The 26574-nt window shown below is 54.2% G+C and overlaps 8 protein-coding genes across 8 annotated transcripts; 3 read left to right on the top strand and 5 right to left on the bottom strand.

The window, feature by feature from the left end:
* Positions 1–2041: 2041 nt before the first annotated feature.
* On the top strand, positions 2042–4293 carry M421DRAFT_71450 (uncharacterized protein; the record flags this gene model as incomplete). Its single annotated transcript, XM_033596790.1, has 3 exons — positions 2042–3035; positions 3100–3422; positions 3445–4293. 3 exons carry the CDS (start codon positions 2042–2044, stop codon positions 4291–4293), a joined length of 2166 nt encoding a protein of 721 aa, XP_033445216.1.
* A 482-nt stretch (positions 4294–4775) lies between these two features.
* M421DRAFT_71273 (uncharacterized protein) lies at positions 4776–8032 on the bottom strand (the record flags this gene model as incomplete). The annotated part of the gene is made up of 3 exons (XM_033596773.1): positions 4776–5510; positions 5565–7639; positions 7699–8032. 3 exons carry the CDS (start codon positions 8030–8032, stop codon positions 4776–4778), a joined length of 3144 nt encoding a protein of 1047 aa, XP_033445215.1.
* Positions 8033–10455: 2423 nt separating this feature from the next.
* Positions 10456–12261, top strand: M421DRAFT_71288 (uncharacterized protein; the record flags this gene model as incomplete). Its single annotated transcript, XM_033596776.1, has 4 exons — positions 10456–10575; positions 10625–10760; positions 10816–11103; positions 11153–12261. The coding sequence occupies 4 exons, from the start codon at positions 10456–10458 to the stop codon at positions 12259–12261; spliced, it is 1653 nt and encodes a 550-aa protein (XP_033445214.1).
* A 413-nt stretch (positions 12262–12674) lies between these two features.
* On the bottom strand, positions 12675–14591 carry M421DRAFT_424374 (uncharacterized protein). Its single transcript, XM_033593734.1, has 3 exons — positions 14325–14591; positions 13822–14275; positions 12675–13763 (listed from the first exon to the last, which is right to left on the bottom strand). The coding sequence occupies exons 1-3, from the start codon at positions 14487–14489 to the stop codon at positions 12958–12960; spliced, it is 1425 nt and encodes a 474-aa protein (XP_033445213.1). The 5' UTR covers positions 14490–14591; the 3' UTR covers positions 12675–12957.
* Positions 14592–16525: 1934 nt separating this feature from the next.
* M421DRAFT_424372 (uncharacterized protein) lies at positions 16526–21675 on the bottom strand. The gene is made up of 3 exons (XM_033593733.1): positions 20268–21675; positions 17772–20217; positions 16526–17726 (listed from the first exon to the last, which is right to left on the bottom strand). The coding sequence occupies exons 1-3, from the start codon at positions 21214–21216 to the stop codon at positions 16778–16780; spliced, it is 4344 nt and encodes a 1447-aa protein (XP_033445212.1). The 5' UTR covers positions 21217–21675; the 3' UTR covers positions 16526–16777.
* A 452-nt stretch (positions 21676–22127) lies between these two features.
* On the top strand, positions 22128–23444 carry M421DRAFT_8399 (uncharacterized protein; the record flags this gene model as incomplete). Its single annotated transcript, XM_033597558.1, has 2 exons — positions 22128–22458; positions 22519–23444. 2 exons carry the CDS (start codon positions 22128–22130, stop codon positions 23442–23444), a joined length of 1257 nt encoding a protein of 418 aa, XP_033445211.1.
* Positions 23445–24470: 1026 nt separating this feature from the next.
* Positions 24471–25079, bottom strand: M421DRAFT_95101 (uncharacterized protein; the record flags this gene model as incomplete). Its single annotated transcript, XM_033598273.1, has 1 exon — positions 24471–25079. The coding sequence occupies one exon, from the start codon at positions 25077–25079 to the stop codon at positions 24471–24473; it is 609 nt and encodes a 202-aa protein (XP_033445210.1).
* A 366-nt stretch (positions 25080–25445) lies between these two features.
* On the bottom strand, positions 25446–26522 carry M421DRAFT_424370 (uncharacterized protein). Its single transcript, XM_033593732.1, has 2 exons — positions 26406–26522; positions 25446–26274 (listed from the first exon to the last, which is right to left on the bottom strand). The coding sequence occupies exon 2, from the start codon at positions 26243–26245 to the stop codon at positions 25685–25687; it is 561 nt and encodes a 186-aa protein (XP_033445209.1). The 5' UTR covers positions 26246–26274; positions 26406–26522; the 3' UTR covers positions 25446–25684.
* Positions 26523–26574: the final 52 nt, after the last annotated feature.

Genomic DNA, 26574 nt, shown 5'->3' with positions numbered 1-26574 from the left:
GTTGGCTGCCTGTAGGTCAGCAACCTGGTTGCGCACTAAAACCAGTGAATGCGCCATCAGCTCTGCGCCTTTAGTGAGCTGATTAAGAGCGTCAACCATAGACGTTGGCGAGCTATCAGCGTGTCTCTGAATCCTCTCTCGAATCAGCTTCGATTGAGACCCAAATTCCAGGGTGTTGCTTGGTGTTTTAGACTCCCACGTACTGTTGTCCACAGTAGGTGGCGTTGGCGTGCGCAGCCGTACTTCAAGCTTCGATAGCACAGCCTCTGGGTCAAGTGGGACTAGGCCAGCACCTCTGAATCCTCCCTGGATGTTACTCTCTGTGATTGAGGCGTCAAAAGCTGCTTTGAAGCACGGCAAGAACTCAAGTTTAGTGATACGCGTAATCTTGCTGCGCATTAGCCGCTCAGCTTGGCGGCCATAGGCCTTCTTCAACGGAGAAAAACAGCCTACGTCAAGTGGCTGTAGTAGGTGCGACGAGTGTGGAGGCATACACAGGGTAATAATCTTGTGTTCCTCGCAGTACTGGTGGAATTCGACTGAGTTGTGGCTCTCGTGGCCGTCCAGAATGAGCAGCCGATAGCTGCCAACAGTGCGCGCCTTTGTGTGCTCATCAAAGTGCTTCAACCACTTGACTCCAAGCTCGTTGTTGGTCCAGCCGTTGTCAGAGACATTGAGAACCCAGTTGTCAGGTATACTAGGCTCCTTGTACCAGGCAGAGAGGTGGTGCTTGCCAGAGAAGATGATGAAGGGTGGGATAGACCAGCCCTTCGCGCAGATGCCTTGGATGATGCTGGTCCACTCTCGGTCGCCCTGCTGCACTGTCTTTGGTCTCCCTCGACGCTCAGAGCCTGTAACAACAGCTCTTGTTGATATAACGCCCATCATAAAGCCAGATTCGTCAAAGTTGTGGGTGTCTTCATCTTGTATACCATACTTGGCTTTGGTATTCTCTACTAGTCGGAACCAGTCCCCAATCACCTTAGGATCCTCACACAGAGCTCTCTTATAGTCGTACTTGCGATTGAATTTGACTTTGAGCTCTGGCTGACGTTTAACAAAGTTGGCAGCCCAGTTCTTGCCAACGTAGGGCTGGTGGCGCTCAGCAAGCAGAGAATTGGCCATATCCTCTACATCAGCAAGCCGGGGCGAGTATCCTCGCTCGTCTAGCCTCAACACGTGCTGGACAATTACCTCCTCTTCGTTCTTTGTAAGATTCATAGTATTAGGTGTGTAGTCGCAGCGTGGGGTGGCTCCAGCAAGTCGGTCACTAAGCGTGCTTTGAGAGACGTTGTAGATTGCTGCAGCGCGTCGCTGAGAGAGCGTCGCGTCTTGTTGGATAGCCTGGAGAGCAAGCTGTATGTCTGCTTCATTAGAGAGCTTTTTTATGTTGCTGCGTTGAGGCATTGTTAGTAGAGTGAAGTTTGGTGTGGTCTTGGCAAAAGTGACCGGTACACTTGGGTGACCGGCATGCTTGTGGAGTACGTTAGGTACGCGCTGCGTGAGTATCACACGGTCAAACGGTGGCAAGCCTAGCCGCGCGTGGCAGGTATCGTGACTCCGAGTGCCGACCTCTGATGGATCCTGGATTGCCATTACCGCTATGGACGATATCTAAGACTACATGACAGCTGGAGACGCACAGCAACCAGCTAGCTAGCATCAGCTATGCGCTAAAATACTACACACTTGGATGAGCTAGCTGCATCGTCTGTTGCTTGGGGACTGTGCTGAGACGACTGTTCGCAGTGGCAGGCACTCGATGGTGGTGGTGTTGATGGTGGTGGTGTTGATGGTGGTGGTGGTGATGGTGGTGGTGGTGATGGTGGTGGTGGTGATGGTGGTGGTGGTGGTGAGCCGCGAAGCTGGTCGTGCAGCAGAAGCTGATTGGCTGCCAGCCACGACGTCACTCCCCCAGCCGTTCCAAGGCGGTCACCTACCGGGGCCGTTCTCGTGCTGCATGTCAGGCGTCGACAGCTGCCGTAGAATGTGTCTCTGCACATGACCGCCATCACCGCCATCACCGCCATCACCGCGCCGCATGGGATGGCACGAGCGGCTTGTCTACTATCGTGATTTTGCATACAGCACCCCGCGGCTGCGAATGGCGAACGGCAACATTGGCCACGTGCCCGCGCAAACCTTTGCTGAGTATGTAGACGACCCTTTCCTTGACGGTGACGGCGACGGCGACGGCGGCGCGCCGGGCGAGGCGTTATCTGACGTGGACGCCCACGAAGCGCCTCGCGCGCGCTGTCTCACGGTGCGGCCGGCGCTGTCGCATCGGCTCTACTCGCACCGGCTGCATGTGCGCGCAAAGGCTAAACTGCACCGCGACAGACTGCTCTCCGGGCCCATGGTCGACATCTACGTGGGCGAGGCGCGCCGCCGCTGGACGCTGCACCGCACTCTGCTCTGCCACCACTCGGAGCAGCTCGAGGCCGAGCTCGAGGGCAGCGGGCCGGCCGACCGCAAGGACGCGCTGGAGCTGCCCGAACACGATCCCGCCGGCTTCGAGCTGCTCGTCAAGTGGCTGTATCAGGGCACGCTCGACGACGTGGCCGATCTCCCCGACGCGACGCAGCAGTACGAGTACGCGGTCCGCTGCCACGGCCTCTACCTGCTGTGCGAGCGCCTCGACATGGCACCGCTGAAGAATGTGGCCATGGACCAGTTCCGCCGGGGACTCAACGAGTCGCGGCTGGTCCCTGACGCCGACGAGCTTGACGACCTGTACCGCAAGAGCCCGCCCGGCTCGCCCTTTCGCCGCCTGCTGGTCCAGATCGCCGCCCGCCAGATTATGGACCCCGACAGCGACCACCCCGCGGACGCGTACCGCCGCTGCTTCGCCGGCAGCCCCGACTTCGCCGTCGAGCTGGTCCACGCCATCCGCCAGGGCACCGGCGGCATGCTGCTCGCCGACCCGACCGAGAGGGGCAGCGAGTGCGAGTACCACGACCACGACGACAGGCCGCACTGCAACGTCACTACCAACATCAAGGCCAGGGCCAGGGCTAAGGCCACGGCCAAGCACGGTGACTAGCCCCCTCCGACTCCCGTCCCGCGGCTCGTAGTACCTAACACTAATCAGCGCCCAAGGCCAAAGCCCGCGCCGACCGCTCCTGCGCCAGGTCAGCAGCACCCTCCACAAGCTGCGGCCCGCCGAGCCCCCCTCTCCACCCGCCTCGCCCGCAGTCAGCCCACCCGCCTCGCCCCGGAAGCTCCGGCGCCGCTCCTCTACTCCGTCGCCTCACAAGCCCGGCGACGTCGACCGCGGGGACCTCGGCGGACACGGCCGTCGCGAGTCGTCCTCCCAGCCCGGAGGCCACCAAGGACTGGGACAGGCTCAAGAGGGCCATCACACCGGAGGCGCCAAAGCCACCTCCAGCCCTCGACGAGCCCCGCCGAAGCTCAGAAGGCGGGTCTCACCCTCCGCCGCATGAGCCCCGGCGCGAGGGCAGGGCGGAGACAACTGGATCGGCGCATCAGTCACCGCCGCGGCGAGGGATATGGGAGTGGGCGCGCGCAGGCACAGGGCGGCTGAACATGATTGGCAGGCTGCCGCACCCAGAGTGGAAGAGCCCTGGGTCAGCACCTCAAGCAGCAGGCTTGGCGGTCAACGGCGCGCAACAAAACGGAAAGACGACACAGTCACACGATGACTTTGACATTCCATCGCCAACCGCGACTGAGCCAGACAACATCGAGAGACAGGACACGGTCGCGGCTGCCAAGATCCAAGGCCTGGGCATTACACCCTTTGCCACGCTGACGCCGCCCACCGACTTCTCGCAGACGGCGGGCTCATCAGACGACCTGATCGCCAATGCCTCGGAAACCACCGGCTCACCGTCGCCCTTGCTCATGAAGCACGGGTCGTGGACGAACGGGACGGACGGGGACGACGACACCACGCCGACGGCGTCGAAGCCCGCCTCCCCCACCACGCCAGACACACCGACCCCACCTCAGCAGCGCAGATGTGACTCGATCATCGACATGGCGAAGACACGAGAAATAACAAGAGACACAGTCTCAAGAACATTGCAGAACAACATCGCAGCACTCACGCCAGGGTCTGCCTCCTCTACACACGCAGACTCGAGCAACCCAAAGACACCCAAAGAGCCTGAAGCAAACGCGAATGAAACACCCTCATCTGCACCGGCAAAGGCCAACGGCAGCGCAAACTCTAGCCAGCGCCGCATCCCTACGTACAAGATTGCACTCGTGCCCAGCCTTCTTTCGCCCAAAATGAGGAACGCTTCGAGGAGCGCCTCTGCCGCCCACTAGTGCTGTTACTTTATACCTGTTTATTGATACCCACGCATACAAGTGATCTTATGTCTGACGATGGCACGATAGTTATGTATAATGCAAAATAATCAAGTGGTCTTGTGTCTGATGGCACGGTATGTACAGTGCAAAATAATCAATTGGTGTCATGTCTGATCATGGCACGATGTCTACAACGCGATATAATCAAGTGGTGTCATGTCTGATCACGACATGACGTCTACAACGCGATATAATCATGTAATGTCATGTCTAATCATGGCACAGCATGTACAGTGCAAAACAATCAATTGGTGTCATGTCTGATCATGGCACGATGTCTACAACGCGATATAATCAAGTGGTGTCATGTCTGATCATGGCATGATGTCTACAACGCGATATAATCAAGTGGTGTCATGTCTCACCATGGCACGAAATGTACAATGCGATATAATCAAGTGGTGTCATGTCTGACCATGGCACGATGTGCTCGTCCTTTACCGCCTCCCCCTCTCCTCCTCCCCGAGATTCGGGCTCGCCACCGTCCCCCGTTTGACGCGGCGGAAACAGCTGAACTGCCCCCGCGTCCCCTCCCTCAACCGCTTCAGCCCGACCCGCAGCCCGCCCAGCTCGTCCTGCAACGCCACCCGCGCCCCGTTGTCCGTCTTCTGGTCCAGCACCTGGTAGATGTCCGTCTGCGTCTGGCTCGCCACGTCCGTCGTGTAGGTCGCCAGCGTTTGCGAAATAAACTCCACGTCGAGCGTCGCCTGCATCAGCTGTGGCAGGGAGATGCTCGGCAGCCGCGGCGAGGAGAAGGTCCCGATCAGCGACGCCGTCGTCGATTCGAAGAGGGCCTTGAGGATGCGCGGCGTCAGCGCCGATCCCGGCGATGTCGTCGACGTCACGCTGTGCACCGTCACGAGGTGCAGAAGCACCGTCGACACGTACGGCGAGGGATCGAGCGTGCTGACGCGCCCGCCGCGTTCTGCTGCCGCCGCCGCCCACGACGGCGAGAAGATGCCGGACTCGATCCACGTCTGGATCTGCAGCGCGTGCGGCTTGGTGTACGACTTGAACAGCTGCGTGTCGAGTTGCGACAGGACGTCCCGGATTCGCGCGGTTTCGTCGGTGAGCTGGACGCTGAAGAGCGTCTCGAACAGCGAGAGGAGGTGTGGCGTTATGATGGATTGGAAGTGTGACATGTTGGAGAGCGTGAGGAGGAGGCGCGTAGGCTGTGGACGTTAGTGCCATGTCAAATTGAGCTTAGACGTGGTGGTCATAGTTACCTTGTTGTTGGCGTCGACTTTGCCCCACGAGTCGTCCGTTTCTTCTTCGCCGTCGATAGTCAGATCGTCGCCTTTGGTTTGGAAGTCGGAGCCGAGAGCCGTGCGGCCCAATTCTGCGCACTCTACCATCCCGCTCAACGTACGGTATAAGCTGGTTACGAACTGGCTTCTGAGCATCTGCAGCAGCTTGCTGCTTGGGGGTACGACCACGTCGACGGATGTCTTGCTTGATGCTTCAACGTACATGATCTTCTGCAGGTGGGTGAGCAGGAAGGACTGCACTGCTAGGAAGCGTTGGGGCAGGTTCGTCGTGTCTTTGCGGTCGGCGTTGCGCGTCCAGTCCTCTAGCACCTTCAGCTTCTCGGCATCGGCGTTCCAGGCAGCGCAGATGGCTGATACGCAGCGCTCGCGAACTCCGCCAACCAGCAGACGTAATGCTTCGTCAAGGCGCGAGCTGGATCCTGTTGCCGGCAGACGCAGAGACGCAAGCTCATTTGCAGCTGTGCCGATCAAGATGAGCGACTTGGACAGGTAGTGCGAGCCGGAGAGGGCGTTTGAATGAGGCGGCCAGAAAGCGTACTTCTCCCATGCCTCGCCACGGCTCGGTGATGGCGGCGGTACATTGTTGGGGTCAAATCTGAACCGCGACCCTGCTGTGGGACTGAGAGCAGCTGTAAGGGGTGTTCGCGGAGTAGTCGGCGTCGGCGTGGTGGGCAGTGGCGAGAAGAGGGCAGAAACGTCCTCGATCGGTGGATCGGAGAAGAAGGAGTAGAGATGCTCGCGGATCATGTTGATCAGCTCAGCCGTGCCTTGCTCAAGCTCAATCTTGTTTTGATCTGTAAGTTTGTGGTGGACCGAAGACTGGTTTTGATAACCAGTCGGCATGCTGCGCTGAGCTCGACCGCTCATGAACGACTGCGCAATATCCCAGTACTCGATCAGCTCACCGAGCAGACCGCCCTTGGTAGAGAGCAGAGTTGTCATGGCAGCATGCACATGCTCCCAGAACTCGATCACCTTGGGCGCATCCAGCCTGGAGGGCTCGGCTGTCGCGTTGGTGCTGATGGGTACTGCGCGCAAGTGTTTCTGCACTGATCGCAAGGTTGGCTTCTCGGCATTAGCCAGATGCCGACGCAGGATCTCAATCTCAACACGAGAACGCTCGCAGAGAGTGCTGAGGCGAGACTTGAGGTGCTCGTAGCGGGAAAGCAGCCAGATCCATATAGGGTTGTCCTCGACTCCCAGCTCGAGCATGATTGAGATCAGACTCATGTACTCGTCTGACTTTGCGTCGTCTGTGGCGGTCTGATGCTTCGTGAAATGCGACGCCGCCAGTCTCTTCCATGCGTCTCTCTTGAACTGCTCGATCTGGCGCTCGACGTCTGCCCACATTCTGGCCGTGACGATGATCTGGTGTATCTGGGCATCGGTGAGGGGCAGCTTCGAGTAGTTGGCCTGCTCCACAATGTACCTCGCATCTTCAGTGTACTTCCGGCCGCGCTTGTACTCCTCGACGATTGTCTCGTGATCCTTCCTGCGAATGGCGTCCTGGATGGTCGACGCCACCTCGAACAGCCCGCGGTTGGTCTCGAGCGAATCGAGAATGGCCTTCAGCGTCTCCTCCTTGTCGCGGCCACCCAGGGCAGGGCCCCAGACTTCCTCGGCCTTGACGGCCACTTCGGTGAGGGGCACCTTGATGCCGTGCACGCCGTACTCGCTCTCCTTGACCAGCGCGTTCTTCCTCTTCTCCACGGGCACAGGGTGCAGCGACACACTGGCCTTTCGGCCGGAGAAGCTCGTGCGGCTGGCCCCGCGTGCGTGTGTCGGCTTGGGCGGCTCAGAGTCCTTGCCCTGGGCGCGCATCTCGTTGTAGACGCGGTCGATGGTGGCCTTGGCGCCGACGAAGCGCTCAAAGTTGGTCTCGACTAGGACCTTGAGCGAGGCCGACTTCTGCTCGATGGACCGCGAGAGGAAGTCGAGGCCCTGGAGGAGCGTGTCGGTCGAGGCATCGCTGTGGACCTGGGAGAGGAAGAGGGACGGCGAGAAGGTGGTCGAGCTGAGGAGGAAGCGATTCCCTGGATTGCCGTGTCAGCAGCTGTCGGCGGTGCGTGGTGGTGGCTCGGGGCATGCGCACGCAGTTTGATGTCGTCCTCGACGGCCAGGTTGCGTGCCCGCAACACCTGCACGACGCTCGGGTACATGCCCAGCGGGTCCTGCTCGTCCTTCTGCACCAGCGTCTCCACGCCGTCTTTCGACCGCTCGGCGCCCGGAACCTGCCGCGAGAATCGCGACCGGTCCTCCAGCACAGAGTACCGCGACCGCGACCGCCGCACCGCCTGCGCTGTGGCGGCGCGCTCATCCTCCGAGAGCTCGCCCTCGTCCGCCGCATCCTTCTCCGCCGGCCATGCTGTGGGGTGCAGCGTCGTGAGGTTGTACTTGTTGAGGAGTTCAGTCTCCATGGACGTCATGGCGGCACCGAGGCAGCGGAAGGAGCGTGGGCGCTGAGCATGTGTCGAGTCTGGGGGTACTAGGTGTCGCAGTGACAGCTGTCGCGCGCCAATCACAGCTCAGACACTAGCGCGCCAATCACAGCTCAGACACCAGCGCGCCAATCACAGCTCAGAAACTAGCGCGCCTATTTGGGCAGCTTCCTCGAGAATCTGACCGCAATTAACCATAAACACACATCGGCTGCCCCATACGACACGTCATCTCAACCCATCCATGGTCTTGTTGTTGGGTAGTGTTGGTTTGCAGGTACACGAGGGCGCTTCATATCTAATCGATCAACCCCAATTAATTCACACCATACACGATGAAGACGACGCCAAGCGTCGTGCCGACTTCCATTACGCCAATAGCTAACTGATCAGACATGGAGTCTCTGTTGCGCAGATCAGTACTGCCGGTCTGGTCGCAGCGACCGTTTCAGCTGACTGTCAGACAACTTGGAAGGTGTACACCAAGGTCTCGTTGGGCGAAACAAGCAGGTACACTGTGTCAAACCGCCGTGTCGACATACTAGTCTGGGTCAGCACCCACGCTGTGCACAGCGACAGTTCCTCCATCTCTGCTAAGGACTTCGAGCACTCCAGCGCAGAGTTGTGGATGTCCATCACAGAGCTTCGAAAGTCCAACTTGACGGAGACGCCCTTCTCCTTTGCATGCACAGCCTTGAAGATGAACACTTGAATGCCTGCAAGCATATGTACACAGTATCTTGCAGTCCACCACACACACCAGAACACATTAGTAACAACACAGCAACAACAAATCGACAAACTCATGGGCTGGTACGACGAGTGAGGCCACAATGGGCATCCACACCATGTCCAAATCAGTGAATAGCAAAGGCGGAGATGGAGCCGGAAGGCCCAAACCGAAATGGCACTGCGGTACCTGCAGGGCAGAGAATGATGGCAAGGACGATGCTTGCTGCAGCTGCTCTTGTCTACGAGGAACGAAGGCCGATGGAGTGTAGCCCAGGCGGCCGGACATGAGCTACAGGAAGTCGCTGTATGATGTCTAATATTTCCTGCTCGATAATACTCTTTTGAAAGAGGACCAGTTGATGACACCCAGGTAGGTAGATTACGCGGAATTGATCTTCATCGTGCACAAGAACAGCATTTGCCGGCCGTGTCGGAATATGACCGTGAGGTTTGCACTGATATCGAGGAAACAGAGTTCGGTTGAACAAGACTTTGCTTGAATGAGAGTTCGCTTGAACGAGAGTTTGCTTGACTGAGAGTTCGCTTGAACGAGAATTTGCTTGACTGAGAGTTCGCTCGAACGAGCGTTCACTGGGCTGAAACACTAGCTCACCACGTCGCGGTGGCGGGCCTCGCCCCGCGCCAGATTCCCTCCTGCTTGTTCACGCTTACTCACACTCGCACTCGATCTCGAACCTGCAGCATGCAGATTGAACGATGTCCTTGTTCTCTTCGCCATATTGATCGCACAGCTCTGCATTCCTTTGGCTGGCAGGCTTCGAAATACGCTTCACAGGCTTCGAAATACGCTTCACAGGCTTCGAAATACGCTTCACAGACCACATCACTCCTGTCGTTGGAAACCTCCACTATGACAAATCTGAAGTCGGCTCTTATGCAACCTGCCGACATCAGCGACACTTGTTTTCCGGCACTCCACCCGCCTCTGTCAGTGTTTCGAGCTCCATCCATGTCCCTTCATATCTTATCGGGCATGCCTGATCTGCAACACATTACGGGAGATATTTTCGTCTCACCCGCTCAGCCTTCACGGTTCTGAAGATCTTCACTGCAGAGCGGTCTCCAATCAGCATATGCTAGCTGCAGACCATCACCCGAGATTTGCCTATTAAAGTTCGAGAAGCGAAACCAAGCGAGTCAAGTCAATAATAATTATAGCTGATTGTTCAAGACTCAGAGTCGCAAGACTGGTGTGGCAAGTGTTGAGCTCGTTGCAGTCGTTCGCTCTCTCGACCTCCTGATCCCTGGAACCAAAGATGGACAATATGGGAGATCTTCAGTCGCCATCACAAAAGCTCTGCCATGCTTGCTAGTTGCCAAACCCGCCCAACGAAGAATTAAGTTCATCCAAGCGGCAAAGGGTCCACCTGTTGTTCGTACGCTCGACTCCTGTGGCTTTTAACCTCAACGGCGCGAGTTGTACCTGCCCCTGACACACCCAGGCGAGGGTATGATGGGCTTTGATATGCTGGCAAGACCGTTGGAAGTTGACATCCGGTGCTGCCGAACTCAGGTCGACAGGTTTTTCGATAAGGTTAAGAGGGCGTTCAAGTTTATGAAGCCCGGGCGTCACAATTCTTGCGTATCAAAATGGCCATGACCGCCGCAAACCATTCAAGCAGTACGTCTCGCTCTCTCGCAAGTAAAATCTCGACGACATGGGCGTATATTCGCTGGTCGCCGCGCTCGTATGCCTATTGGCACTTCTCAATCTCCAGGTCCAGGGACATCAACTTGAGTCAAGGGAGCTTACCATAGCCGACATTCCCGCATGTGGCGTATGTTGAAGTTTGACGATATAAATGAGTCCTGGCTGATGGACTACAGCTTCGATGTCTCTCCCTGGTGCTCCCTTCAAGTCGATGCGAAGGAACCGATAGTGACTGCATCTGCGCGAGCGACTCCCTCGAGTACAACGTTGCTGCATGTCTATTAGCCAACTGCACGATGCAGGATTCATTGGGTACGATTTTTTAAACGACTCTGACATGCAACATGAGCTGACAAGCCTCTCCAAGACACCTCACGCGTCCAAGGCGACCTGTGCAATCTCTCAGACGAGTCTAAGACTCAGGGGGTGATCTTTTACACGAGCATAGTCTACTCCATTGCTTTCCTGTCTGTTGTGCTGAGGGTTGCTGGCAAAGCTGTGTCTAAAAGGCTTGCTTGGGACGATGCCGTGGTGGTTGCGGCACTGCTCTTGACCGCCATACCACTCGGTTGTGTTATCGACATGGCCTTGAAAGGCTTTGGGGAGCACTTGTGGAACTTGGAAGACGGCAAATTGCTACCAATCGTGCGCAATTGTAGGATCTTCCCTCACCTCAATCTGGTCGTTGTACTGACTGAAGGCAGTGTACATTTCGTGGTCAACCTATGTCGTTGTACTGTGTATGATCAAGATCTCATTAGTCTTGTTGTATCTCGGGATCTTCAAAACGCGCAGATTTCAGATCTCCGCATACGTGTTCCTCGCGTACTTGGTCGTCAACAGCTCCGTGATCTTCTTTATCATCATCTTCGCTTGCAACCCGGTCCCCTCGTTCTGGAATCGCGACATCAAGGGGAAATGTATCGACATCCAGGCAGCGGCATATGCCAACTCAGCATCCGCCATCGTACAGGACATAATCCTCTTGATACTGCCTTTGGTCTTCATACGCAACCTACAGATGAAGCGCCGTCGCAAGATCGCAGTCGGAACCATGTTTATCATTGGTACATTTGGCTGTATCGCGGCTATCATGCGACTGCCATCCCTCAATACGTTCAAGATGTCCATTGACCCGTCTTGGGACTACGTACCGATCACAGTATGGACCGAATTCGAACTAGCAGCTGGCTTTCTTTGCGTGTCTCTGCCATCCATAAGAGTGCTTTTTTTCAGGATGCTACCGAAGCGCGTCAAAGACTGTCTTTCAAACATCGCCCACCATTTTCGCAACAGAAGCGACAAGAGGAGCCCTACACCACAGCAGGCGATACCACCCGAGCAGCGCAAGTGGAGCAAGCCAAATTCATGGATCGATATCTCTGCAAACACCACTGGTGTATCCAACGAGAGTATGGGCAAAGATCTTGAGCCACTTACATTAGGCTCTGGCGTACGAGGAACCTTCATGAGCGCTTTCTGGAATCGCAGCTCCACGCAGTCCACTCGCTTCTCTGAGTCTCGAACTGGCCATGAACGGCTGGGATCAGCTGTGAGCATCTACAGTGTGTCGGGCATTGCCGTGACCAGGCCTCCCTACCACGAGCAGAGGAGCAACAGTCCGCCCGATGAAGTCGCGATGTTGACCGTGCAAACGAAATCCAACAGGCACAAAAGCACATCCGAAGAGCAGATCACAGCACTCCCTCGAATCTGCTGCATTCCGAGAGTGTCTGACTCGCGAATTGACGTGATAAAGACGCAACCGATCCCTGCAGCGCAGTGGCAGTACCATGAGAAGGACATGGTGTGAAGTTATGTATCTGCAATCTTATAAGAGAATACTACCGGAATGGTATCTTCTAGCCCCGAGTGCCTTTATCCACGACTCTGAACCCGCTGGCTACAACGTGGTGCTAACGAAAGTCTACGTAAAAATTGCACGGTTATAAGGCTTGGGCCAATCGATACTGACTATCTCCCCAGTTAAATCAAAGAGCCTGGCACCCGGCAACCTTGCATCCACTTGTCGGGACGATCTAAATCCACAGCCTCACAAGCAGTAAGCAGCAATTAGTCAATACCGCTTGCCAAAAGCAACAGAGGTGTCTTAACTAATTCGTTAATAATCTTGCAATGCACAACGCAACTTTGTCCCAGCACACGCTAGAGGCTGCGAAGATAGACATAAAGCTCAAGATAGAGACTCAGTTGCAACTAGAATAGGTCTTGTTCATACGTTGGCTAGAAAAAGCGCAAAGATCTATTGGGAGGATTATGCCGCTATCATTGCGGCATCACGCCTAACTTCCAATTACAGCAATCTGATATCATGCCTCTTTCTCTGCTGTTAAGCTTGCTCAAGGCTTCTACCATCTCTCTATCGCGCGATACGGATCATGTGACACTTCGTACAAAGGTCCTCCGAGAGCACTCTGGTTTCATTGACACATTTTTCATAGTGCCTTGCCGAGATGTACCATCCGGAACGAGAATTTTTGGTCCCAGTTTACGAGGAGTTCGAATTATCGGCGCAACTCCAAGCCGATGATCCACCGGACGCATTGTAGCTGTCGATGATACCGACGATACTGCCGTATGTTCCCGCAATGGTAAGGAACCAACCTCCGATAATCATAAAACCACACCAACCCACCATGAAATACCACTTTCCACTCCTTGAATCGCGCCAGTGGTCGTAAAGCCACATGCAACCCATAGGCTGAATAGACATGAGGGTACCGAGAAGTGCACCAACAAGGGACACGAGTCCGCCAAAAACGGGGATGGCGCTGGCAACGATGTACGCAATAATGGCGTTTCCAGCTGTGCAGCCAATCCATGTGATCCAATGCGTTGCAGTATTGCGTGTAAGATGCTGAGAACCTCGAAGGATACGCATGAAGAAGTACTTGGCCGCAAAATGCACGAAGAGCGTGGTACTGACCAGTAGACCGGGGAGGGCAAGGCCATAGCAGACCTTCTTCATGACGTGTCCGGCCGAGCCAAGAGCTGGAGAAGAGACGTACGATCCACAAAAAAAGTAGACCACGCATCCAATGGCAATGTAGACTGCGGTCATAGTTCCCTGGCAGACGATGAGAGCGCGGGTGTAGTGACGAGGCTCGCGCATTTCAGACACAATGTTGAAGAAAGCTGGGGTTCCTGCGTATGCAAAAACGATGGAGGAGATCGAGGCGAAAGCGTCGGCGGCCGTAGGGGAACCGAAGAGCTCGTAATCTGATTTAAAAGGACCAGTCTGGGGTGCGTCAGCCGGACGGTCCTGGATGCCGACGGCTATGGTCAAAGTCAAGACTGCATCCAAAGTTAGCTATGACACTTTCAGCACTTATGAGATTTGTCGAGCACTTACTCGCGCTGAGAATGCTGACGACACCGACCCATGCGAGCCAGGAGATCTTTCCAAGTGTCTGGATGCTGCCCAAACCAAAACCAGCGATAGCAGCCACAGCGACAAAGACAGCAGTACAGGCACCATGAGACGAGAGAGCATTCAGTGCGGTGGAAATACCCAGCATACCGGAGCCAGCCACGAAGATCCAGTACAAGGCGAATGTGATACCAAAGAACTCGTAGCCGAGACGTCCGAAGAGTTTGCGACCAACGTCGTCGATGCCATACACATCAGGGTGGTTCATCTTGAAGACACCAACAATATAGTTGGACCAACTTGTCATGACAGCAATGACCAAGATAATGATCACACCAGGAATCATACCGAGGCTGTGGAAGACTGCTGGAATGGAGAGGACACCAAGACCAATCTGTGTCTTCAACATGAGCACGGCAGTACCTTTCCAACCCACCTGCTAGTGTTAACAATCTGTTCAGAATCGACCAGTAGAGGCAACCTACGGCACGGTAGTTCGGGCCATCTTCATTAATCTCTCCAAAGACGGCGTCCGTGATGGAAACGCGTCGCGCGGTGCCATGTTGAACGGAAGTTGTTGGGTGGATGCCATTGTCGTCATAATTATTCTTTTCAGTGTCTGGGTAGTGAGAATCCCTGAACTCAGCCATTGCGAAATAGAGGGAGAATGAACGCCTGAGGCACTATGTGCGCATAAATCTGAAACTTATGACTTGTGAGGACAACTGGAAAGCTGCTAGATCATCGCAGATGGACGACATGCGGACAGTTTATGAACGCCTCCGAAGCCAACATCCGCTAACCGTGATTGCCCTGGGAGTACGTCGGGGCCTGGTGATAAGGTCGGAGCCACGCTACCTTAGTGTAATGGTCGTTCATCTGAGCGTACGCTAATTGGATCTGGGTATGTCACTGTGGATCACCCACTAAAGCCCCGGATTCACAGTCAACCATGCAGGGAGGCCGCCACTTCAAGAGCAGATCTAGGGGATTGGGGATTAATCATCGCTAAGTATCTGAGATCTTCAGGATTCATCTCAAAGTTGTTGTGCATCATATCAGAGTTTGACTTTGAAGCCGCAAGATGAATGCACGGGGTCGGAGCCTGGGAGATCTATTTGAAGCAGGCCGAAGATACGAGTGAGGAGCGTGCTTGGAAAAAGCTGGAGCCCACGCTCCACGCTTCAGCCACATGTAAATTGAGCCGCATCCATTGCCGATGGAGGCTAAGCAACGGAGCCCCCGAAAGAGCGCAGGTTTCCGAAATCACAACTGCCTCAAAATGTGCCCCACGCACTAGCGCACTCTAGGCTACTTCGTACGGGGACCTGCCCATAACAACCAGGGTCTTGCCAGCCACTCTCAGTTCCGACCGTCTTCAGCGGAACCATTACCAAATAGCGCGAAAGAGGACATGCGCCAAGTTGTAAACTCCGGGGAAACTCTGGGGTAAAGCAACGAGCTGCACGTTGAATGCTGTCAGTTGGGACGACAGAGCTTTCCTTCCTGTGTTGCCAGCAATTGAACGATTCGTGATCGGGTGGCGAAGGTGTCGAGCTTGTGAGACAAGGGCATCTGAAATGACGCGGAGCGGCGGTACTTTTTTACCAGGGCTTGCAGCATTCTAGTTCGCCGATTAGGCAGACCACTGGCGATCTGATGCATGAAAGCGAATGCTTCCGGAGAGAGAGACCGGGAAACCTGTCAAGACCGGTCCATGGGCGCTGATCGTGAGGACCGCTGCGAATGCTGGCGTAGGGCAGGATCGCAAGACCTGCTGCTAATTTTCCAATTGCCACGATGTCTTGGGCAAAATGCCGCCATGTGGACGGTTACAGTCGATGCCGACTTCGTATGCTCGAGGTGGGCATTTCGCATGAAGCTTTGGCAAGCTTTGTGGATGTGGCGACGATAAGCTTAAGCTTCAAATGCCTGATTGCGGCAGCTCGGTGATTGGCTTGCGATGAACCCGTCATCCCATGACGTAGACGTGGCACTCCCACCCCAGCAAGTAAGTCTCCTGCCATGAATCCGTCCTGCATGAATCGCAGAGCACACAAAATCCTACGTAACGATCACGTAACTACAGCAGTCCTCCTCACTCGTGGCCCCTTCGTAGCTACCCACCAATTTGAGTAAGATCTCATCACGCGAGAAATTTCATGGCCCATACTATTAAGCTGGTGGTCACAATAGCAGTCAGGGGAGATCAGAGCGGGAGCAAGCCTTCCACAGTCGCAATTGTTTACGCGGGAGTATATCCTACGCAATCATTTGGGGTGGTCACACCGGCAAGACGAACTGCTACAGCCTTGAGCCAGGGCGTTGACGCCCGGTTCGCACAAGTGCTGGGAGTCTGTACGAACAGAAGCATTACTGCTTCGTACATTGCGACTTCTTCTGCATGAAGCAGCATTGCAGCCTCATCATTTTCGTGTTAATTGCTGAATGGAGAATGTCGAGGCTCTCTCCAAAGAGCTACTTGTTAGGCTTGTTTACTCCCTACTTCTCAAACCTATGAGACAATACGAAGCAGATAGCCTCGATTAAAATTAGGTAGGGTCTTTGGCAGAAGAAAGTAACTCAGGTGTGTGAGCGAGTCGCCCGTGACGTACGTTATAGAGAGCAAAGTTGCTCTCTTGAATCTGCACTAAGGAGGGATCCAGAAGAGTAGAACTATTATACTATTTCTATTTTCTTTGCTCAGCAAGCGTAAACCTAGTTGCCCTGCAGGTATAGTTGGGATAGGCTGCAACAGATTGTAATAGCATGTTTAACATCTAACTATATTAAGTTATATAGGATAATGCTTCGTGATCTTCGTTCTGTGCTAGATGCAAACCTTGGATTCCTCCTCAGTTCACCTTATCCTCTTCCCAAGCACACTTGGGATATCGTCTGGCCATTACGTCCAAAGCTTTTACACCTAGAAATTCGATCACAACAGAGGCATAAGCACCTCATCCACCCAATCTCTGACACCAGCAAAGACGCCATCTGTTCCTTTGTTTCTGTGACGCATGTGATAGCTGCCTTGAGGCAGAAGTTCTTCCGCAAGCTCCATGAATAGAGCAGGCACATCTCCATCCACGTCTCTTGAAAATAGCCCTTGCAGATTGCCATCCTCTTCAAAGAATCTCAAGAGCGCATCGCCGTCAATATGGCTATTTCTAGATCCAGACGGCCGTCGCTCTTTGAGCCGAGGATCAACATCTCGAGCTCGAATTGCGCAGTCCTGCGCTCCGCCTGTGCCGTTCATAAGCACACCAAAGATATCGCCACTTCGATGCCGAACTATCGTGAACTGATTTGCTGGGTCACGAGCATACTTGATCTCGATGAGATTCTGCAGCAAGCGTAGAAGATGGCGGGCAGGCCCAGATAGGATCGAGAATGAGTAGATGGTGCCATCTGAGCAGGCACCAACGATATCGTCAACCAGAATTCCTACATTCTTTTCGGAAGTCCTGATGAATCGGGAAGGCCTGCGCCATGGTGGACGAATGTCTCCTCTTTGGAGACGAACGACCGTTCGCGGAAGGCAGGCTTCAAATGCAGTTGTTGCAGCATTTATGACTGTGCTTCCGCCTGAGCTGTACAGACCTGAAACTGTGGCAGTCTTCTTGTCTGTTATTAGCACAAGCGACTCTTCTTCAGTGTGTGAGTCCTGGCTAAGGTCACTGTTGCGGAGGGCAAGGTGATGTGTGCATGAGCGCTCGCGACTGTCCGTGAAGAGTTGGTCAAAACTGACGCTTGAGTCTTCAAGTCCGCGCGTAACTTCGTAACACAGGTGAGAATGTTGTAGGGTTGAAACATAGACATTCGACCTTGAGACGGTGATGTGTACGCCGGGCGAAGGAAGCTCTTTCATACCACGAGTAAACCACCTACACTTGTCAGCATACATATCAAAAAGAATGGGCGAGACTTGCCTGCCGAGCGACGCGTCGAATTCGTCGAAGTGTATCATGTTGCCAACCACGCTTACTGTAGCACGTCGGTCAAACATAGCAACGCAGTAGACCGGGTGCGGGTATGTTGACTCTTTCTGCAATGACAGCTTCGATCCACGCTGCCCCAGATTGAAGATCAACCTTCTTCCAGTCTCCTTGCCCGAGCCTGTTCCAACACCAGTACTCACGATGACCAAGTTGTACTTCTTGCCGCGATCGTCTTCGTAAGCCCAGTCTGCGATCGCGTATACACGCTCCGCGTGGTGAAGACCGTACTGGGCTACGACTAGTCTGTTGGTTGGTTCAGCGCCCGGTTCCTCCTTTAATTCAACCTCATCTAAAGGTGTGTCATCGTGTATGTTGAGAAGGCTCAGTGTCGAATAGATCTCTCGGTGCCCTTCAGATGCTGCAGATGCCTCTTTAGCCTCAGTCGTTGCCACCAGCATCTTACGCGGCAGCGTTAAGTACGCCGCATGTGTGGGCTTTGCACCCGTGATCAGCTTGCGAGGCAAAACTTTCGTCTCATCACCGGAGTAGAGAATCGAAGCGTTGCCGCTACGCCCGGCGTCTGCATCGAGGTATGTGAAGAGCATTTGATCCCCTGACACAACAAAGAGGAAGCCGCCCATATTACGTTCGTTGGGAGTAGTGATCGTTTGATCATATCCCAATTGATAAGCTGCAGTGATTGGGTGTTGCAGATATCCAGGTCTTGTGCGACTTCCGAACCAGATAGATTCAACATCCAAGACAGACTCCTTGCCCGTGGGCAATCGAATCCTGCAGAAGTCGGACGCGCACGATACGAATGCAGCCGCGCCATCAGTAGCGCACGGGTATAGTTGAGCTGAGGTCGAGCCCATTCTTGTGATCACCCAATCTGTTGCCTCTGTCTCCACCGAAGCTCTGCTTGTTCGCATCGCGTCGCCCGCTGATGCGGTGAAAAGCTCTGGCTTGAGGTCACGAACAGAACGGCGAAGGAGGAGACCATCGCGCGTGGCACATACCAGGATGTGGTCATCGCCCGAAGTCAGTATGACCGCGCGCTCGCACAGCGTCCGCGAACTGCCAGCAGAGCTGGCATCAAGAGACGACTGAAGAATCATAGATACAGCGTATTCGTACGAGACTTCAAACATAGAAATCTTTGAATCAAGCGTGCCAACCAGGATGTGAGTGCGCCCATTGAGCTCGAGGAGCTCGATACATGTTGGATCAGTGTTTAGCACATGGCGCATATGCGGCCTGTCGGTCTTCTCGAATGTGCCGTTCCTCAATATGGGTATGACATCCAGATACGTCTTTCCGTCGCGCTTAAGGGCGATTGCGACGAAATTGAACCCATATTTTGCTGCTGCAAGCAGTATGGGCGCAGCGAAGTCTAGTCTGTCGTTCAGGGTCAACGCTGGCCGGGTGACTATCTGTGCATTTTCGCGTGTGATCTGTATTGAGAAGCGATCCGAGAAGAGACATGCGGAGATGGTTTCCTGGTTTCGTGTAATTCCATCCTCCAGGGGCTCATCCTCAGTCGGCAGTTGGTTTACATCCCAGACTCCGTCATCCCAAGCACCAGAGAACTCGCCATGACCTTCTGATTGTGTACGAATCAGACGAAGCAGAAGGGTTTCGAGTGGTAGCGAAACTGCCACGAACGCATAATGTTGTCTTGCACTTTTGCCATCGAGTTCGACAGTCTGACTACCATGCTCCAGTACCCACAGGCCAGTACAACCTTTCATGTTGCCAAAGGAGCCGTCGATGAGTGCATGTAATCCGTTTCGAAGTTCAGATATCTGACCGTGAGGTGCGACCCCGTTGGGAACGAACAATGCTGAGCGCTGGCGTTCATAGGGGTCCCGAATGCCAGGTACTTTGGTGACGCAAAGCCCCGCCAGTGGACTCCAGTTTGGCATCGATTCCACATAAGTGAACTGGTTCATAGCAGGGTATTGTGTAGCGTACGAGTACTCCATTGGCCAGGCGCCAACTTTGCAGAGCATGCCATCGTTGCCGGCAGCCCCTGCTATAAGGACATCGGGATATGACTGCGAAAACTCTGAGTTATCGACGCTTATACAGGCGAAGGCCTGATCTATCCGATACGGCCACTCGCCTGCGTCATCCAGGTCCACAGCACCAGCCGGACCCTGCTCTGCATACATCACCCGACCATCTTCGCGTGCAATATAGAAAGACTCTTTAGGAAAGTCAGGATTACGAGGTGTTCTGTCCCACTGTACCCAGCGTGGCCGATGTGTGCTGTCGCCCGGGTACAGGGACGGCTGAATGTGATCAGGGATAGGAACCGCGATGCGTTGTGGCGCGCCGGACAAGACGTCTTTATAAAGGGACACGTGTGTGTCGAAGACGAGTAAGAAGTCTGGGCTTCGCTTCAGAGGAATGAGTAAGGAGGGATTCTGATCGTCTGAGCGTGTTAGTCGTGTCCTCGGTGACAAGGTTAACCAGGAAACGCACCTAGGTCTACTGAAACTCTTTCTGTTCGAGCAATCGCTGTGTTCAGGTCGTATCTGCAATCCCAGTCGAAGCAGGTTAACTTTGTCAATCCCTGGTGTGCAACGATGAACAAAAGGACTACATGGTAGTCGTCCTGTCCCACGGCCGTTGATAGGAACTCCATGTGCATTATTCTGCCTCCAATCGAGATCATACGTTCGTCTTCGACCGGTATCGTATCGGCGCCATTCCGCAGCTCGTTGCGCCATGCATCCATGGACTTCGTCTTGTAGAGCATGAATCGCCCTTCATAAGCCGCTACAGCTAAAGCCCTGCGCTTTGGATCTACAGCGAGATATTGCCCGAGGCGGTCGAAGCGCGAAGAACCTGCGGCGAGTTTGATGGTCTTTTGCTGGAAGAAGGATTGGCCAGTAGCGCTGCGCTGAGCCCACAAGAACATCAGTGTTCGCGTTGTGAGTGTAAGGACAATCACTTCTGGGGGTAGGTCTTGTCCATGTGTATGTGTAGCAGATGGAATGTTTCTCGGTGCGGTCTGCTTTGTGGGCAGCGGGCTGCCCACGGTCTTGTTGGCATGAATTTCGCGAGGGTCACCAAACACTCGCGCTGTAAGGATACGGCCGCTGAAGTTTGACTTGACTGCAACATGGCAAAGGCGACCGTAGTCACGGATCTCTTTCAGCTGTACTGAGTCTTCACCTACAAGCACAATGTCGTTGAGATCCTTGTGACGAATGTTTGCGGGGAGGATAAACTTGCAAAGAGGGCTAGGCAGCACTGTCCGAGAAAGAATGCCATACCCTGGTATATGAGGATGGCCAGCCGGCTGAACGACCGACTCCCTCGTGTCGGTATCATCTTGCTGTGCTCGTGCCATAATCTGATAGATGTCGAGCGGTCTTGACACCCATTCATTGTCGACGAGTACCAGGCCCTGAACTTGGTGGTTCATGGCGGGGGTGACTGCCAGTGAGCCCAAAGGGACCAATCAAGGGTACTGTTCGTGAGGAAGTATTTCGTTGGCGCTACAAGTGGAGGATAAAAAAGTGGATTAGTGACTGGATTGCTGAGAGCGAATGATGGTGCTGAGAGCGAATGAAGGAAGCGTAGACCAGGATTCCCTGATTGCTGAGCTGCAAGAGAGAACCCGAACTGTAGCAAATGCGAGTATTACAACGGAGCCCAATTTAGCTGGGCGGCTACATGTCTCGAATGATAATACCGGACGGCAGCGGCGCGGTGTCATGCGTGAGATCGATTTCGAACCCGATCAGATCTCGACAGCGAGATTATGCAGCCCGTCCGTAGCACGATCTTGACTGAACACGTCGATGAGATTGGCGGAGTTCGCGACAAAGGGCCGTAACTACAGACAATTCAAGATCTGGCTGAGGAGCTGGGGCCAAAGACGGGGGTGTTGCCGTGGCTTCCTGCATGCACAGTGGGTTTGGAGGGGCGCGGCGCATGCAGTGACGCACAAATTTGACCAGCCTCTTGTGCTTGGGACGCTGGCGGCGAGTATGTTTGGGATGGCAAAGCTGCACAGCTGCAGCTAACGCGGACGATGGCAGCTTATCCGCGATAATCGTGAGACCGATAATGTTGCCGGGTAGAGGCAGACACGTTTGGTTTGGTTGGTGCCAAGACTGGCAGAGAAGAAGTCGCGAGAGGGTCGCGTCACCCTGGCGCAAACAAGCTGCGTGTTCACAACCAACGAAATGTATTCACACACAGCACCTTGCAGCTCCATCATTTCCGCTTTCGAGGACAAATTCGAACCCGCGCCATACCCGAGCGGTCGACTGATCGTCGTGGACGTTCGGCGACAGGCTGCACTGTAGTTGAGCTCGAGGCTATGAGGTCATGGCTTCTCGAACCCCATCACCGTCGGTGAGTATTGATAGCGCATCCTCGCGTCAACCGACACCTATCGATCTCTCCTTGGCAGAGACAAGTAAAGAAGGCTTGGTCGTCACCGCCTGCGAAAAGGGCGATCTTCCCACGCTGGTACATCTAGCTACTAGCACCCATGGGTTGGTGAGCGATCGCTTGCGGCGCACCGCATGGCCCATCCTGCTGGCATGCAAAGCTACAGATGAAGACAAAGTATCGTGGAAGGATCTGCCGGCGCATCGTGAAGAGGGACAAGTCGGTCTCGACGTAAACAGGGCCTTCGTATACTATCCAAAGTATAGTATGTGCAAGCCCGGCCGGCAAGAGCTCGAGATATCACACAATGCTGACCAGGAACCAGACTCAGAGAAAGAGCTTGACCGCCGGAAACATGAGCTCTCGAACGTTATCCTCGAGGTCCTGCGTCGACACCCAGCCCTGTCCTACTTCCAGGGCTACCACGACATTGTCCAAGTGTTCTACCTTGTCCTAGGCACAAATGCTGCTCCTCAAGCAGCTGCCCGCCTCAGTCTCCTTAGGATCAGAGACTTCATGCTCTCGTCCCTCGACCCTGCAATAGCCCAGCTCGAACTCCTACGTCCTTTGCTTCGCGAAGCCGATCCAGTACTGTACGAGCACCTGCCTAAGAGCTCCGCAACGTTCGCGCTAGCCGGTACCATTACAATGTTCGCCCATAACATCCAAGAGTACAGAAATATCACACGGTTGTTCGACTTCTTCCTGGCACGTCACGCTATTATGCCGCTCTACTTTTTCGCGGCTGTGGTGCTGTCCAGGCGAGAAGAACTGCTGGAGATTGATAAGGAAGAGGAGGACATACTGCACGTCATGCTCAGCAAGCTACCCGAGCCATTCGATATCGAGTTCCATATTGCACGCTCAGTCGAGCTCTTCGAAAGGCTCCCGCCAGGATCCCTAGGCAGCTGGGAGTGGTGGCGCATATCGTCGTCCAGCGTATTGAAGAGTTCAGCTACCCTGGCGGATATGCAACGCTTGACGTTGGATGATGGCGAGCGCCTCTTCACTCAGCAAGAGAAGGAAGTTCATTGGCAGCAATACCAGAAGAAGGTTGTGCGGCAAGCAATGAGGAGCATTAAGCATGCGAAGTTGCGCTTGTGGTATTACAGACGCTATGGAGCCGTTGGCCTTGCCATTGTTGTTGGCGCATATGCGCTTTGGCTTGGTAAGAATGGAGGCCTGGACTTCTCAAGATATTCAATATTTGGGTATCAGGGCGATCTCATACGGCATTTCATTGGTGCTTAACAACCACAATCATACAACGATGGCGTTTTATAACAGGAGGTAAAAGCAAAGTATCTCTCGTAGGAGTGTTTGGATAAATACAGACAGTCGTTCGGACGACAAGTCAAACAGAGACAAGACGAAGCAGTGTCGCCAATGGAACGCCATGTGATCCACTTCAAGGAAGGTTTTATCCAGCTCCTCGAGCCAGCATGATGCTCAACATCGTCTCAGAGATAATACTCATAGCGGCAGTACTCAAAACCCGGAGACTACGTACTGTTAGCTTGACTCCCTGAAGGCCGTTTTCGAGCCCACGCTGTTGCCATGAAGACAAGCTTGTAGTTTAAACCAACGACCCTTCTCTCTCTCTGAGAGCATTCGTTGCCTTGCGCTGTTCTGCACCAGTCAGCAATCGTTCGAGATAGGAGCGGGGTGATCTTGCACTGCTGCAAGAGCAGTACGCCCACTCGCATCGCCTTGGGCAAAGGAAAGCTGTCGGCGACGTGTGCGCAGGAGGTATGTTGACGGCTTGTCTCAAGTAGCGGCGTCGTGCGGCGGAGGCACTGTTGATCAAGAGCGAAAAAGCGAGGAGGTACAAACAGAACAGCATGGTGGGTGGTTGAGGTGTATTTCGTCGTTACATCTGTCACTTAGCGTGTGCAAGAGGAGGAGACCTTCAAGGTTCGTAGCAACGCGCGATTACTGCCCACTAAACAAACACCAGGGGTGAAAATTAAGGGTGCGCATGAAGACCTTGTTTGTGATTGGCAAATAGCAGGATATGTTGTTCTTGCAACCTCAGACGCTTTCATTGTGATGTATTCCTTCTTGGGCCGAGAACATGTTTATAATTCGTCTTCCCTTGATATGTATGTTGATCCACTTATTCGAATGTCAATCCTTTAATCCGGCCCTCTGCGCCAAAAAAGTACCAAAACATCGCATGCAGTTGTTTCCGAGTCTGTTTCCACCGTGTTAGCGTGAGTAAAGCGGCCTTTCGAAATGGAGGAACGTACTTTGATAGGAGTCAAAGTTCTTGCAAGCTCACTTGCAGTAAGGACGGATTGGCTCGAAGTTCTCGTAGGCACAGCCCTTCTTGCAGGTCTTCTTCAGGGTGAAGATGCCAATGGCAACGCACTCGAGGATGGCCTTGTCGTGGAAGCTGCAGAAGTCTGAACCGTTCGGCCTGCACTTGTCTCCGGCCTTAGGCCAGTCGAGGGCGGTCTTGGGAGAAGATCGTGGAACAGGTGGCTGTAGACCGGCACCGCACTCGGTCTTGCAGACAGCTTGGCCATTCTGGATCTCGCAGCACCCCGGCTTGGAGCACTTGCGGTTGGTCTCCCAGATGCCTTTGTCGTTGCAGGTCTTGGAAACGTAGAAAGCGGCGTCGCACTGGGAAGTGCCCGGTGTGCACTCAGGCTTCTTGGCACAGAAGGCATTACCGGCAGGTCCAACCTGACAAGCACCTTCCTCGGCGCACGTCTCCGCAGAGAACCAACTTTTGGTACCGCAGATCATTACTGCGCCGTTTATGTCGTCGCACTTGTTGTTGCCGAGCTGGCAGTCGGCCTCGGTGACCATAGCAGGTGCAGCAGGTGCAGCAAAGGCCGCGGGCAGGACTGCAAGAAGCAGTGTGATCTTGGAGACACGCATGAGGCTGGTAGTTGAGTCGGGTTGGAGAATGTTGATGTATTGGAGAAGGTGAAACTGAGACTGGGTGAGTTAGCAGTATATATGTTGTGGGGCTGGACTCGAAGTCCAAGTGAAGGTGCGATGCAGCGGCGTTTGCTGATGCCAAATAAAAGACCACGAACGATAGAAGTGAGGGAAGGAAGTAAACTGTGATGCAGTGCAATGCCTCAGGGTACTGTGTGCTTCAGATGTACGACTGTTTGCGTTCACTCATGTGAGGGCATGGATATGCATCGTGCGGGTTGAGACCACGTGCCAGACTCGAGAAACACACCGTAACCTGATTGATCAACGAGACAGAAGCAGAACAACATATGATTGAACGGTGCACCGATGAAGTCATGGCGATGGGATGGCTTATGGTTTACAAAGTAGAGTAAATCTTCAGACACGTGCCGATGCCGTCCTGCAGCTTTTGTTATACGGCCCTGAGTGGCGCCCAACGCCATACACATGAAGACTTAAGGACCTGAGAGCAACACAGAAAGATGGACCCAAACTGACAGGAACATGACGCCACAAAGGAATGTTGACAAGGCATATATGCGAGGAAGTAGCCCCTATGACTAGGACTTGTTCTCAGCAACCGAATCGTAGCCTTGGTTGCCTCTGACCTCAGTCATGAGATCCGCATTGTACAACCTCTTATGCTCTTGCTCATTCCAGGTTTGCTGCTGGGCAAGAGCGCCGAGACTAAGACCCCGTGATCGGGACTTTTTAAGAGAGTCACCTCGAGCGAGACCGACTGCGCTGTAGTCGGGAACTACGCCTTGTCCCGGTGCGGGAAACGGGGATGACTGCGTTGGCGACGCAACTTGCGTGCTACCAGTGATGTTCTCGGGCAACTCTGTTTGTGTCGCAAGGTCCGATGAAGCAGAGCTCTGTGCGCCTGCCATCTTCAGGGCCCTCTCGTAGTTGGCGGAGCTGGTGCGGACTACACCAGGTCGGCGGTATGCCGCGCGGGCTTCATCGGTAGCGATCGATGAATCTGGCGCTGCCGATTCGGTCTGCTTGGTCGCATTCTGGAAGAAGATTGTCTCGGCTTCCGAACGCGTGTTTGGAGTGAGACCAGATGGCGTTGGGTCGCCAAATTCGTCTGACTGGGGAAGACCTAAGGACGAGCTCATATTTGTGGTATTTCTGGATTCAATCGGATCTACGAATAGTTAGTGATTTTGCATTACGTGATAGCAAAGCAATCATAGCCATAGTCTGCTGTTCAGCTTCCCTGAGAGCAAGTGCAGCAGACCAAACTATCGACATGAACGAAAGACCTAAGGAACATACAGTGTGCGATAGAGAGGGTAGTTTCCAAGTCGTCAGCCTCGTTCTGAAGATGTGTCGCCTCGTGCCTTCAAAGCTTTATTGATGCTGCGCATTCACGGCATGACAGCATTACTTGGCGGTTGACGTCGTTCCAGGGTCCAAATTGCGGGAGCCTTCTGTAGTTCTAGTC

This window comes from Didymella exigua (assembly GCF_010094145.1).
Source record: "Didymella exigua CBS 183.55 unplaced genomic scaffold M421scaffold_34, whole genome shotgun sequence".
Classification (NCBI taxonomy): domain Eukaryota; kingdom Fungi; phylum Ascomycota; class Dothideomycetes; order Pleosporales; family Didymellaceae; genus Didymella; species Didymella exigua.
This window is presented reverse-complemented; position numbering and strand designations above follow the sequence as displayed.

Bases quoted from the DNA above. Each gene is read 5' to 3' on its own strand.
- M421DRAFT_424370 (XM_033593732.1), bottom strand. From the start codon at position 26,245: ATGAGCTCGTCCTTAGGTCTTCCCCAGTCAGACGAATTTGGCGACCCA.
- M421DRAFT_424372 (XM_033593733.1), bottom strand. From the start codon at position 21,216: ATGAACCACCAAGTTCAGGGCCTGGTACTCGTCGACAATGAATGGGTG. The intron at 20,218-20,267 runs GTGCGTTTCCTG...TAACACGCTCAG, and splicing joins AAGAGTTTCAGTAGACCTAG to ACGATCAGAATCCCTCCTTA. The intron at 17,727-17,771 runs GCAAGTCTCGCC...TGACAAGTGTAG, and splicing joins TTCGACGCGTCGCTCGGCAG to GTGGTTTACTCGTGGTATGA.
- M421DRAFT_424374 (XM_033593734.1), bottom strand. From the start codon at position 14,489: ATGGCTGAGTTCAGGGATTCTCACTACCCAGACACTGAAAAGAATAAT. The intron at 14,276-14,324 runs GTAGGTTGCCTC...TAACACTAGCAG, and splicing joins ATGGCCCGAACTACCGTGCC to GTGGGTTGGAAAGGTACTGC. The intron at 13,764-13,821 runs GTAAGTGCTCGA...CTTTGGATGCAG, and splicing joins CGTCAGCATTCTCAGCGCGA to TCTTGACTTTGACCATAGCC.